Source organism: Triturus cristatus, chromosome 8 (genome assembly GCF_964204655.1).
Source record: "Triturus cristatus chromosome 8, aTriCri1.1, whole genome shotgun sequence".
Taxonomy (NCBI): Eukaryota; Metazoa; Chordata; class Amphibia; order Caudata; family Salamandridae; genus Triturus; species Triturus cristatus.
Window position 1 is genome coordinate 393,963,328 of NC_140591.1, and position 12,373 is coordinate 393,975,700.

General features: G+C 42.3%; 1 protein-coding gene across 1 annotated transcript in view; it reads right to left on the bottom strand.

The window, feature by feature from the left end:
• Nucleotides 1–12,373, bottom strand: part of STOML3 (stomatin like 3) — a 111,997-nt gene that overhangs the window by 35,936 nt on the left and 63,688 nt on the right. The window contains exons 3-5 of the mRNA XM_085621761.1: nucleotides 5,374–5,477; nucleotides 5,214–5,286; nucleotides 4,688–4,770 (exon numbers count right to left, since the gene is read on the bottom strand). Of these exons, the coding sequence (XP_085477887.1) occupies nucleotides 4,688–4,770; nucleotides 5,214–5,286; nucleotides 5,374–5,477 (260 nt within the window). The remainder of the gene's footprint in view (nucleotides 1–4,687; nucleotides 4,771–5,213; nucleotides 5,287–5,373; nucleotides 5,478–12,373) is intronic.

Genomic DNA, 12,373 nt, shown 5'->3' on the forward strand with positions numbered 1-12,373 from the left:
TCAAAGGGTTTGTTGATTAACCCCTTGTGTGCCACGCCCTTTCCCCGCCCTGTGCCGGCCGTTACATTAGCGGGCGGGGTTCATGACGAGCTGGACTCGTCATGGGCACAGCGCAACCGCGGCCCATGACGAGTCCAGCTCGTCATGGGCGCACAAGGGGTTAAGGACACTTGCACATCTTCAGAAAATTTAGTTGATCGAATCCAGGCATGTCTTCAAAGCAAGACACATTATATCTGGCCAATTCCTGCATGAACAAGCCAAAGACTACAGCAACCGCTTCAGGTAAGTCTCCTGAAAGGGAATAAACTCTACCCACAAAAAAATGAAAAAGCAACAAAGAATAGAGAAATGCTCTTCCTTCTTGAGAAAATAATCCTGTTCCTGTGATTTTTCAGAGCTATGGCACCATTCTCCAATATTGGGCCCTTCCTCGTACTCACGAACTGATTCTGAAGCAGTAAAAGATTTGGCTTTAAACATTAGCATCATCCACTGACCTTGTGCAAATAAATGCCTTCTGACTGGTTATGTTTGATATCTTTAGGATGGCTCCAGTACCCTCCGAACCACTCCCAAAGGGCAGACACCCTCCTTCAGGCTTCATACCTCTAGCAGCTACTACCCCTCCCGACTGAGTGTCTACACACACTCTGTCCTTAGTGTCTAGAAAGAAATCAAAGACCATGGCACCATCCCAATCTGTCCACCGCAGTCCATGACACCGCCCCCAGAGCCAATCATGGCAGCACACTCGGAGGCAGCTACAAAAATCTACATTGGAAAAGAGAATGTCACAGCTTGCCTTGATGAACAGACTCTTCCTAGGGTCAAGAAACTTTAAGAAGGATTAATTTGGATCAGACTCCAGGCCATAACCATATCTGATAGAGATTATTGTTAATACAAAAGATGATGATGATTCCGAGCCCAACCATCTGTTTCCTCCTTCTTACTCCAATGAAAGCCTTTATCTTCAAAAGCTTCAGCGGTCACCAGAAAGAGACCTTCCTCAGATTCTCCTACAGAGAAATTGTCTGCATTTACCACCTTGGAGCAAAAGGCATGCAGACATTCAAGAGCGGACACTGCCCTCTGTATAGCCAAGTCCAACACTCCTCAAGTCCAACATTTTCACAGATATTTGCAGCCCGCTGCTTTGACTACCAAGCCCTTGCTTCCTTTTTACAAGACACTTTGTAAACCGGTCTTGGATACCTGGAAGAAGCCCTTCTCAGGACCAGTAGTCTACAACAAACGCCTGGTGATGCAACATTTTTACTTTTGTCTGGAGGTTTAAGATTCATCCTTAAAGCTGAACACCAATGCCTTCCCTATGGTTCCTCCAGACACAGTCTCAACAGTTGTATGCAATGAGCCAGATCGTATTCACGTCAGGCAGTCTCACACTGTACAGCAAATGCTCTATGTCTACAGGGAAGTTTTGTCCATGTTTTGTGGGAATTGGAAAAGCTGACAATGTTAAGACTAGTGGAACACATGAAAAAGCCCTTTTCTGACTTGGTTAATGATGGCTTGGATACTTCAGAGCAGATTCTGAAGAGCAACCTGGGTTTAACAGATATGGTGGCCTGGCCTGATACATGGGCACCGCTGTCACACTACAATGCCATGCTGAATGTACTGTCTTTTTGGGAGATGTACACACCACTTGCATGGAAATGCCTTTGGATGACATGCTGCTTTTCAGTGGAAAGTGTGGCTCCTCCCTGGAATGCTTCAGGAACATCAGAACTATAGCTCTCTCGCTGATTCTGGCCTCATCATTGAGACAGTTGTATCACCAGTACAGGGAATTCTGTGGTTATTCTACTGCTCAACTGTTGCAATAAAGGCTAGTTTAGATGCCCCACAAAATGCACTGCTATGTTCAGGGCAGATGTTGATCTAGAGGTCATCATCAGTGGCAGTAGTAGCAGCAGCAGGTCCAGTCTCCTCCATTTTCCATCATTGTTACTGCCTCAAAATCTCTCTATCTTTCCCTCCCCCTTCAGCCATCATCTTCCACAATTTGAGAGATGATCACGAAGGATCAGTGGATCATTCAGCTAATCTGCAAGAACAATGCTGTACCCGTACTGTTCCTCCGTCTGGAGAGTCTTCCATACACCAGGACATGCTCTCCAGGAAAAGCCTCAATTTTAGAGGCAGAAGTCATTGCCCTGCTGAGCAAAGGGGCCAAAGTGGTGGTATCTCCAGAAGAAAGAGGCACATAATTATGCTCCCTTTACTCCTTGGTCACCAAGAAGGATGGAAATGGGAGACCCACTCATGGTCTTTGCGTTCTAAACATATTTGTTCACAAGTACAAGTTAAAGATGTTGTGCCTGAAACAAATCTTACTAGCTCTGAATGCGGGCGATTGGTTACAATCCTTGGATTTCCAGGATGCAGATTTTCATATTTCAATTCTTCCTACTCACAGACGTTACTTGAGGTTAACTGTGGTATCCCAGTACTGTCAGTTCACAGTTCTTCTGTTTGGACTGATGACTGCTCCATGCATGTTTAGGAAAGTGTTGGTGGTGGTGATGGCAGCTTCACTGCAATGGTCAGGAGTCTATGCTTGAAGGACTGGCTAGTGAAAATGGAGTTCATTGTTCTAGCCAGGGAACCCCTTCAGCAGACTCCTCCATGACTTGAAGTTTGCCATCAATGTTCATCAATCTCACTTATCTCCTAGACTGCAGCTGCAGTTAATAGTGGTGGTACTGAACACTTCCTACGTTATAGTGGCTATTGAGAGATGACCGTGAGATTTCTGATTCCAACTCGAATTCCAGTTCTGCAGATCTTGCATCTGCTTTGCCTCATGGCTCGGTGCCTTCTGTCGGTGCCATGTGCAGGATGGCGGATATGGAACCTTCAGTGGAGCCTAGGGCACAGTGGTTTCAGCAGCAGAAGAGACTTGTGGCTCAGGTGCAGCTGACTCATTCTGTTTATCAGGATCTGAACTGGTGGATGGACCTCCAACTGCCTGGTGGATCTTCCGCTGAGCCTACTGCAGAAGAAGGCTATTGTTTTCATGGATCACAGGACAGCCTCCTTGTTGTACTGGGGTGTCTCATCTGGGTAACATAACGGCACAGGTTTGCATCGGAGCAGCACCTACACAAAAATATGCTAAAGCTGCCAGCAGTCTGTCTTGCAATTAGGACATTTCTCCCTTCCATCTCAGATCGAAACATTCAGATCTTTTGGACAGCACCTCTACTGTCCGTTATATAAAAAGATAGGGTTGTGTGAGGTTGTGGACTCTAGGTTGGGAAGGGATTCATCCGTGGAAGTAGGTGCCGTCATGCTAAATCTTCCCATATGCGGCTCACCTCTCAGGCTCCCTCAATTTGAGAGCAGATGCTTTCAGAACCATGAGTGCAAACTGCACCCCAAAGTGAAATAAACAGCCCATTGGAATGTGTTCAGTGGTGGAGGTTGGGGGCCTCAACACATTGAGACCTTAAATTTTTGACGTCCTGCAATTCGCATTGTCCCTTGCACAGTGGGGGTTGGCAGAAGCTACTGTTTATGGAACTCTGCAGGCCCTGTCTCCAATCATGTGTCCTTATGATCAACTTTCCCGGTTTAGATCGTTACTAGTGAGATTGGACCTGCTACTACCACTGCTGCTGATGATGATGACTGCTGGATCAACCCCTACCCTGAAAATAGTAGTACATTGGCCAAAGCTTTTCAATTGGCTGACAACATTGTATTTGTTGGGACAGTTTTCTAAAAGGATTGTTCTATTTCATTTTTCCCACTCCATTTATTGTTCCACAGTGGAAGTTGAATCTTGTATTGAGTATCTTGATGGGATTCCCATTTAGGTTGAGGCACAGTTGCCTGGTTCGGCATTTCTGTTCTGTTTGTGACAATAACATCTGCAGATAGCGTTGGAAACTTTAAGCTCTCTCAGTTCGCCCACCTTTCAGCTTTTACACAAATAAGTTGGTCTTTTAAACCTGCCAATTCTTATTACCCAAAATGCTTTTGCGTTTTATACGACACAGTCTATTACCCTTCCATCTTCCTTCCCTACTACACAACCAATCAAGGAGGAGGGGCAACTGCACAGATTGGACCTCCTAGGTGCAGTGTGCCTTTCTAGATTGCCCACACTCATCAGGATAGAAAAGAATGGGCTCTTTATGTTCTTCCCTGTAGCTAAGAAGGGCAATGGGGTGATTATGTCTGAATGTAGAATTAGAGCTAGTACCACTTGGTGCCACTGGAGAGCTATTGCTGCAAAACAAAACTTCTCCAGACCAGTCTGAAGACTGGAATGATTGTTCACATGGTGATGAATCTGTGGGAAAATTATGTAAGCAGCAGAAATATTGTTACTGTGAGTAATTACCTTTTTCTTCCATGGTGTAATATACATCATGATCCTTTAGATGAATGTCACCATTTCACTATTCTGCTTGTGAAATTAAACACAATTTAGTTCCTCAAAAGACTGTACTACCAGCCAGCCTCACGTTTTGGAAAAATTCTTGTTTGAAGAATGTATAATGGAGACCATATAGTTATGAGAGAATAAGTGAATGAGAATAACTTTAAACCAGTATAATTGTCTAGCAGCCATCAGAAGATATTAACTTTCTGCAAATGAAAGATTGCTATTTTATTTGTATAGAAGACAGACATAATTACAAATCGTTACCTCTTGAGCAGGAATGGCAAAGGAAATTGTTCTGAGGTCGACTTTGACGAATGTATCTGTACAAGGCAGGATCAAGATCAGTCCTGCAATAAAAAACAAACAAAAAAAAAAAAAAGAAATGTGCTTAAATATTTACCACAAAAATAGACCTGATCTTTCAAATTCTGGACATTTGCTGGACTTCAAGGTGGACACCAAGGCAAACAGCTTCCTAGCTGAGAGGACCAGTTTACATCCAACGTAAGGAGGAACTGACTATGTTGGGTACAGATTAAAGAAGACTTTTTTCTATAAAAAAAACTTTGCTTTTATTATGCTTTACATTAGAAGGCTAATTATAAAATCAATGTAACCCTATTCTATAAAACAAGATTTCTGCCAGGCCAAAGTAATTTGAAAATATTAATGTCAGACCACCACATTCGTTATGTAATTTCTTAGTTTTGTGAAAGTGATTGTTATTTTTTTTTTTAAGAGAAGTGTTCATATTGTCTCCGTTAATTAGTAATTAAATGAAAACGCTCACCTGGACCCCTGGCTTTTCCAGAAACTATACGGCCAAGCCGAAATACGACAGCTCGCTCATACTCTTTCACAACCTACAAAATTTATATAAAAAAGGCAAACATGATTTACAGAACATTTGTTAAGACTTAAAAAGATGAACACTCATAATGTTAAATTACCTTTATGCAAAACCAGACTGAGAATGGAAAGGTAATAAATACGAGCAGGCCAGACAGGATAAGCAGAATCCAACCGCAAACTCCAATCCCTTCCTTAACAGCTTCTGAAGAATAACATGGAAAGGATATAAGATTCATATTTTAAGCATTCCGTTCAGATCAAGTCTTTTGGAAATTGAAACCACTTTACAGATCATGGCTTTATTATACAGCTGTGAACCCTGTACTCTAATAACATACTGCTGAACTACGCAAAGGGTATCGGCCACTCTACAAGGGCACTAAATGGGCTACATTTAGCATAAACAAATTGTCAGGACTACAACTGCTCAAAATATTAGTAGATGTTCACTTACATATTGTTAAATCAATTTTGAAGCATAGCTAATGCTGGAAGAGCATGTTTTGGAGTGGGTATTCTACACAGTGTATTTATCAGATGGACGCCATCAATATGGTACCAAAATATATCTTCAGAGAATTGTGTTCTGCAGATTTCTGCATAATAGATGCCCCTCTGTCTGCAACCCAGACAGAACTGTCATAAAAGGTGTTCTTTGACTGTTATTCAACAGCTAAAATGTGCCATCTACACCAGCTTCTACTTGCTGATTTGGTACCATCCTGCCCCTTCTAAGTAGAAGATATAATTTGTTTTGAGGTGCATGAATACCATAGTAATAGAACTAGGCAAACAAAAAATAAATCAGTTCGATGTGCTAGGAACTATAAGTAGTGGTGGGTTGATTATAAGAAGATGTGCAATCGGATTCTAGAGAAGGTTAGCTGTAAAGACGAGCGAAACTGCATAGTATGGGAAAGCTTGTTACCTAGCACAGGGCACTGGTCAGAAAGTTTAATTCATCACAGTTCTGTACAACAAGATAAAACCTGCATCCAACTTTGCCGTCCATGGAAGCGGAAAGCCATGACAGGACTATGCAATCGTGCTGGTCAGATAGATTGGCTCAAGGTCATTAAGACTTTTATAGTTTAAGTAGATATTCTTTAATATTTTCTTCTCTGTAGCACAAACAGCAAAAAGAGAGATTGTCTTAAACTTAGAAATACGATCACACTTTGAAAGATCGAAAAACAAATTACATGGATGCGTTCCAGACAATCTTCTGGCAGATCAATTGGTGTTTTGGCACACAGTAATAAATTGCATTCCCATAATCTAGTTTGTGGTTGATCAGTCTTGATGACCACATCACATTTGTAAGAAGAAACCCATTTCAAGCCCCGCCATAAAATGTGGGTGGTGGAATTTTCTAGAAGAGGTGTAGTCTAGGCTGAACAGTCTTAGTGAGGCTGCCGGAGCTTACCAAGGCTTTACCCCAATTGAACTTATGTCATTTGAAATTGGTGGATACAAAATGGCTTCTTAGGTAGAGAGGAAAGATTTCATCTTTGTGCTTTAGAGCTTTTGTAGGACATCAAGAGCTAAACCTTTTACTGATGGGGCTGCAAATCACTTTGCAGCCACAAGAGGAAAGGAATGAACCCGAGATAGGTCCAATACAGGGTCTTGTAACAAGACATAATTGAAATGCTGCTGACGGGCCGCTTGGAAACAAAACACTATGTAAGAATGCACTACTTCAGTGAAGACTGTTAAAAGATGATGTTGGTTATTTTCATTTCCTATGGAATATTGGATAACAATGCCTTAATGTATGAAAAATAATCAGTGAGTGTGTTATAGCTATCCTGCTAGGGTGCGACTCAAGGTTTTCAGAAGGATGATTAAAAAACAATATTGTATAATATCTAGGCTGGCTATTTTGCTACACTTTTATCGTTTTTTGTTGGCTTTTTTATCAAGATGGTCAGTTTCTAAAAGTGATTTTTACCGCTAGATTTGTGAAAGGGAGAAATTCATTTTAGAATTGTTATAACTTCTGAGTACCAGGGCGCATAGGGTCTAAACATTTCTTAACTAGTACTATAACATTAGAAATGCAATATGTCCAGACACCTATGTAGAAGGGGCAGGTTATCAATGCCACAATTTCAAGCCTTAGACAGCTGAATAATCCCCTAGGTCAGAGAGCTCTGCCATGCTCAGCCTGCAGAGCAAACTTACAGGGACCCTACAGGTTGATGACTGATCTACTGATGTAGCTCATAAAATAATTTTAAATTAGTCATAATATAACTACAACTGCTATAATAAGTGACCTCTGGAACCCTGGAAACTAGGATATAAGATGAGTAAAATGTATCTGCAAACAATTATGAAATTTTACTCAACTATGCCAGTCAGTCAGTCAATAAACTTTATTCGGTTTTTGTTTACAAAACCATAAAAGTTACACAAATACAATACATAAAAACAGAAGTTATTGACAGGATTTTTTTTTTAAAAAGACTCCGTTACCACACAATATGTCTTCTAAAATATGTCTAAATGAACAGACATTACATGTCCATACAGTGCCTAGATTTCATAGATGCTTTTAAAATCCCTACAATAAAAATAATGCAATCATCCTTCAACAATTGAAAATACACAAGGGCTGGTCTGACTTGATTAAAATTATTTTTTTTAAAAATAGGAACTAAAAAGTGCCTCCTGGGGACTGCATACAGTTTACAAAAGAACACAAAGTGCAGCAAATCCCGAGGAGACTTTCCGTCGCAGCCACAGGAAGCTAGCACTTGGCCTCTGGTAGCCCCCTTGGGTCTTGCTAACAGGAGATGGAAGAGGTTCATCCGGAATCTGGTTAAAAGAAATTGTTCATGTGATGTCAGGGACCCCATTAGATATGGTTCTGGCAGTGGCATTGTTTTAAGCAATAAATATGATCAGACGCTGGGTTTACATATCTCTTCTGCTTCCCGGTCTGCACGCCTTCTGCTCAGAAAAGCTATCTTAGTTAATTCCACATCCTTTCTTACAATAACATGTGGATTGGAGAATAAAACACCCCACCCAATCCATTCAAACCCTCTTTTTATATAATTAAACCAGGGGATGCATGCCACATTATCTAGGGACAGGCATTCTCTTACAATCAAATGGTTGAAGATTAGATCTTCATTTAGCCAACACTTTAACCAAAAGATCAGGGGACGCAAAGCAAGAGGATCACTTAGGCAGGAAACCCCCAGTTCCTCGTGTACCTCTAAGTTCGAGGTTCCTCTCGGTACACATAATAGATGTTTTAGAAACTCTTTTTCCACCAGCTGGAGGGGTTCTATAACCGCGTATCCCCAGATCTCACTACCATAAGTTGCTATGACTAAGCTTTTTGCTTGATACACTTGTAACATAGCTCCTGTCGGTTTCTTACCCACTTTAGAGGCAAAATTAAAAATTGCTGCATTGAGCCGAACCAGCTCCCCTTTTTTCCTCTGAATTAAGGGGGCCCATTTAAGTTGATCGTCAAATAAAACACCTAAATAAGAGATTACATTCGTGCGGGGAATCTGGTCATTGCCGGTACTGAACTGAAAGCTCTTTTTCATTTGTTTCTCCACTTTCATAAGATAAGACTTGTTGTTGTTAATGGCCAGGTCCCGCTCTGTCATAAATCCCCATAATGCAGTAAGAAGGGTTTGTAAGCCCAGTTCGGTTCTGGATATAAGGACGGCGTCATCCGCATAAAGCAGAACTGGAATGCCCCCGCCGTCCTACATAAGGAAAATCAGCTCCGGTTGCCCCCAGTACACTATCTAGTTCATTAATATAAAAATTAAATAAAAAAGGGGCCAAAATACAGCCTTGGCAGACTCCCTTCTTGATCTCAAAGTCCATTGTGACCCGCAGATCTTGAGAGAACCTGTCATTGGCTTTGGTCGATGAGTGCAGGTCCTCAAGAAAGTTGACGATACTGTTATCCACCCCTATTGCCCTCATGGATTGCCATAGCTTATCCCTATTTACATAGTCAAAAGCAGATGCCAAATCCATGAATGCAAGGTGGATGGTTCCTGGGTGCGCGACAGTATATTTGTTCAGTATCAAAAATAAATTAAGGCACTAAGCAACAGTGGAGCGCCCCGGCCGGAAGCCATACTGAACATCTGAAAATATCTTGTTCTCATCTGCCCAGGTTGTTAATTTCTGTAAAAGGACACGTTTCACCACTTTGACTACTGAATCGATGAGCGAGATTGGTCTATAGCAGTGGGTGCTGTTTCTATTGCCCTTTTTAAAAACTGGGACTATAGCTGAAGAAGCCCAAGACTGAGGACAGCCATTTTTTGCTGCCGCGTTAAATAATGACTTTAAAAATCGGAGCCCAAAACGAAGGGTCTGACTTAAATAGATCCGGGGGGATCCCATCTGGGTCTGGGGCCTTATTGATGGTTAGCCCTAAAATACCATCCCTAATCTCACCCCTATCGAAGTTTATCACAGCATCCTTCCTATCCTGGGGATCTCTACAAATAGGCTCAAGCGAACAGTCAAACATAGATTTAAAATGGAGAACTCACTCCTCTTCTGTAATGTGAGCAGCAAGACCCCCCCCCCCCCTTCCTTGTCAAACAGGGGCCCATTCACAACACTCCAGAACCTCGAGCTATTCGTCAGGGTGCTGGAGTCAATCAACTCCTTCCAGGCATCATCCTTCAGTGCTCCCTTACGTTTAGCCAGGGCTAACTTATATTCCTTACGACAAAACACAGACGTGAGATTGGATTCTGGGTTTAGCTGCCAAAGCTTCTCTCAGCCGCTTAGCTGCTTTGGAGCAGTGCGAGTCAAACCATTTGGGGCCATGTGAGACGATTCCTCTGGCCGGGCACTTAGCAATTCACCCACTGTATGCTCTATTGCCTCATAGGCACTAAGGATCTCATAAGGAGTGGACCTCTCCGATGTACATAATGACAATTCATGGGCACAAGATGTTTTCACCTTATAGAAGCTGTCAGGGGACACCTGGGACCATTTTAATCTACGCTTTCCATCCGTCGGCCGCAGAGTACCCCTGTTTGATGCCTCCTCAATTTTTACCGAAAGTGGGCCCGTCATGTAGGCTGTCAAAGGGTTATGGTCGCTCAATTCGCTTTCTACTATATTAAAACTGTTAAATGAAGATTGCAACGAGGATGAAATTAAGATAAAATCAATAAATGATCCTCTTCCATGTCCTTTAAACGTTCGCACAAGAAACTTGGTAGCTTATAAAAATAACCCAAAGGTAAAACCTTGATGACAGATCCAGTTAAGGGAGTGAGACTAATGTCTCTGGATAGGATACGCCCAGCAGTGAAAGGGTTATCAAAATTTATGATAATGCAGTCACCCTTGTCCAATTTACGAGAACTCCCTATCTAACTAACCCTGCGTGCCATAATGATATTTTTGGATACACGTGGGCCCAGGGTTGTATTGTGTGTAAACCAATAATTCAATTTATTTATCAACTGCCCATAGTCTTCCTTTACCCCGTTGGGGAGTGGGGGTACACTTCCCAGTACCACTACATATGGGGTAGATTCAGGCGGGAGATCTATAATCGGGAGACTCTACAACTGGAGATCCCTACCCTCTAGCCTCCTTTCCCTATGTGACACGGGAGACCCTGCTCTACTGCGGGGCTGGCGTATAGTTGCCGGGGTATCTACACTTCTGGGCCTTGTGCTATTGAGACTATTCTTGTGTTGTGCCTCACCATTTGCTGCAGTTCTTTCAGTAGGCCCACCCCCTGCTCCCTCCCGCACATCACTTTTGCCCCCCGTGGCTGCGTTGTCTATGTTTTTGAGTGTACTAACTGTTGGCGTAGCTAGTGGGTTGCAACTGATAATCCCTCTAGTTTAGCCAACCTAGCTTATACCGCACTTATTTTTTTAAACATAGGGTCTAGTAGGGTGGATAACATTGCTTCAAGCCTTCTCCAGAAATTCCCCTCCTCGGTGCTGTCAATTAGCTGCCCTAACGTGGTCTGGATCATGGGGGTAGAATTACCCTCTGTACCGGCCCTTGTGGGAAGGGCAGATAGTGATACTATCCCTCCAGAAGTTCTCTGTACTGGTTTATTCAATTTCGCACACCCCGGCCCCTTTCTTTTTATAGGGGAGGATTTATTATTACAATCTGATTTAAGCTTTGCTTTCTGCCCTCTAGTTGAAACCTTAATTTTCGCAGGAATAGGTTCATGCCCCGTGAAAGAGCAAGAACCAGAATTTATCACTGTGAGTGGGGCAGCAGATGGGGACGGGCTCAGCCGGGATGGGGATGCAACCTGATTGAGGGCCGGCAGAGAAACGGGAAGTGTAGGGGTTAAGGAAAGTCTACCTTTCGGGGAGTATGGATCGAGACATAACCTTCGGTCAGTCAATTGTATTTCATGTATGAGGGCGGATTCTGTCCTTGATAAGAAGGCATCTAATGTACCAACCACGTTTTTACCCATATTTGGTTTCCGCTTACTCATAATTAACAGCCTCTAGTCACACTGTATTAAAAACACAAATCACAAATAAAGTGCAAATCTGCTAATAATGGCAGATTGCCTAGTGCAATGTGCAAAATACAATGTGCAAAAATCAGGCCGAAGCGAGAGCACGAATTGCTAGAATAACAAGCAGCAAGGCTCCTCGGTACCTTAATTGTAATACTCAAGGGTGCTAGATGCTTAAACACGGTTTAGCAGCATCATCGGTAAGCCAGTTAATAAATATGGCGGCACTAAAATGCAAAGTGCAAAGCAAATCCTGGCACATGACACAGAGTCTTACTCAACTATGCAATAACTGTGCCCCCAAAATAGCACCATACCTTGGTCAGTAAATAGGCAAATATTTATATCAGCTTAAACATGGACATGGGATAATGATTTTATTTAAACGAGGTCATTGCCCTCCAAATGCCAGCTCACATTTTTAGAAAATGAACTAATTTTGCAGCCAAACAAGCTTATAATATTTAGGGAATAAGCTAAATTTGGCCCCAAATATTCACTTACCATCTTCAGTAAATTCACTTATTGGGTTCACAAATGCCACCCTCATATTTGCGTGCTATTATCTTCCCAGATTGCCATTA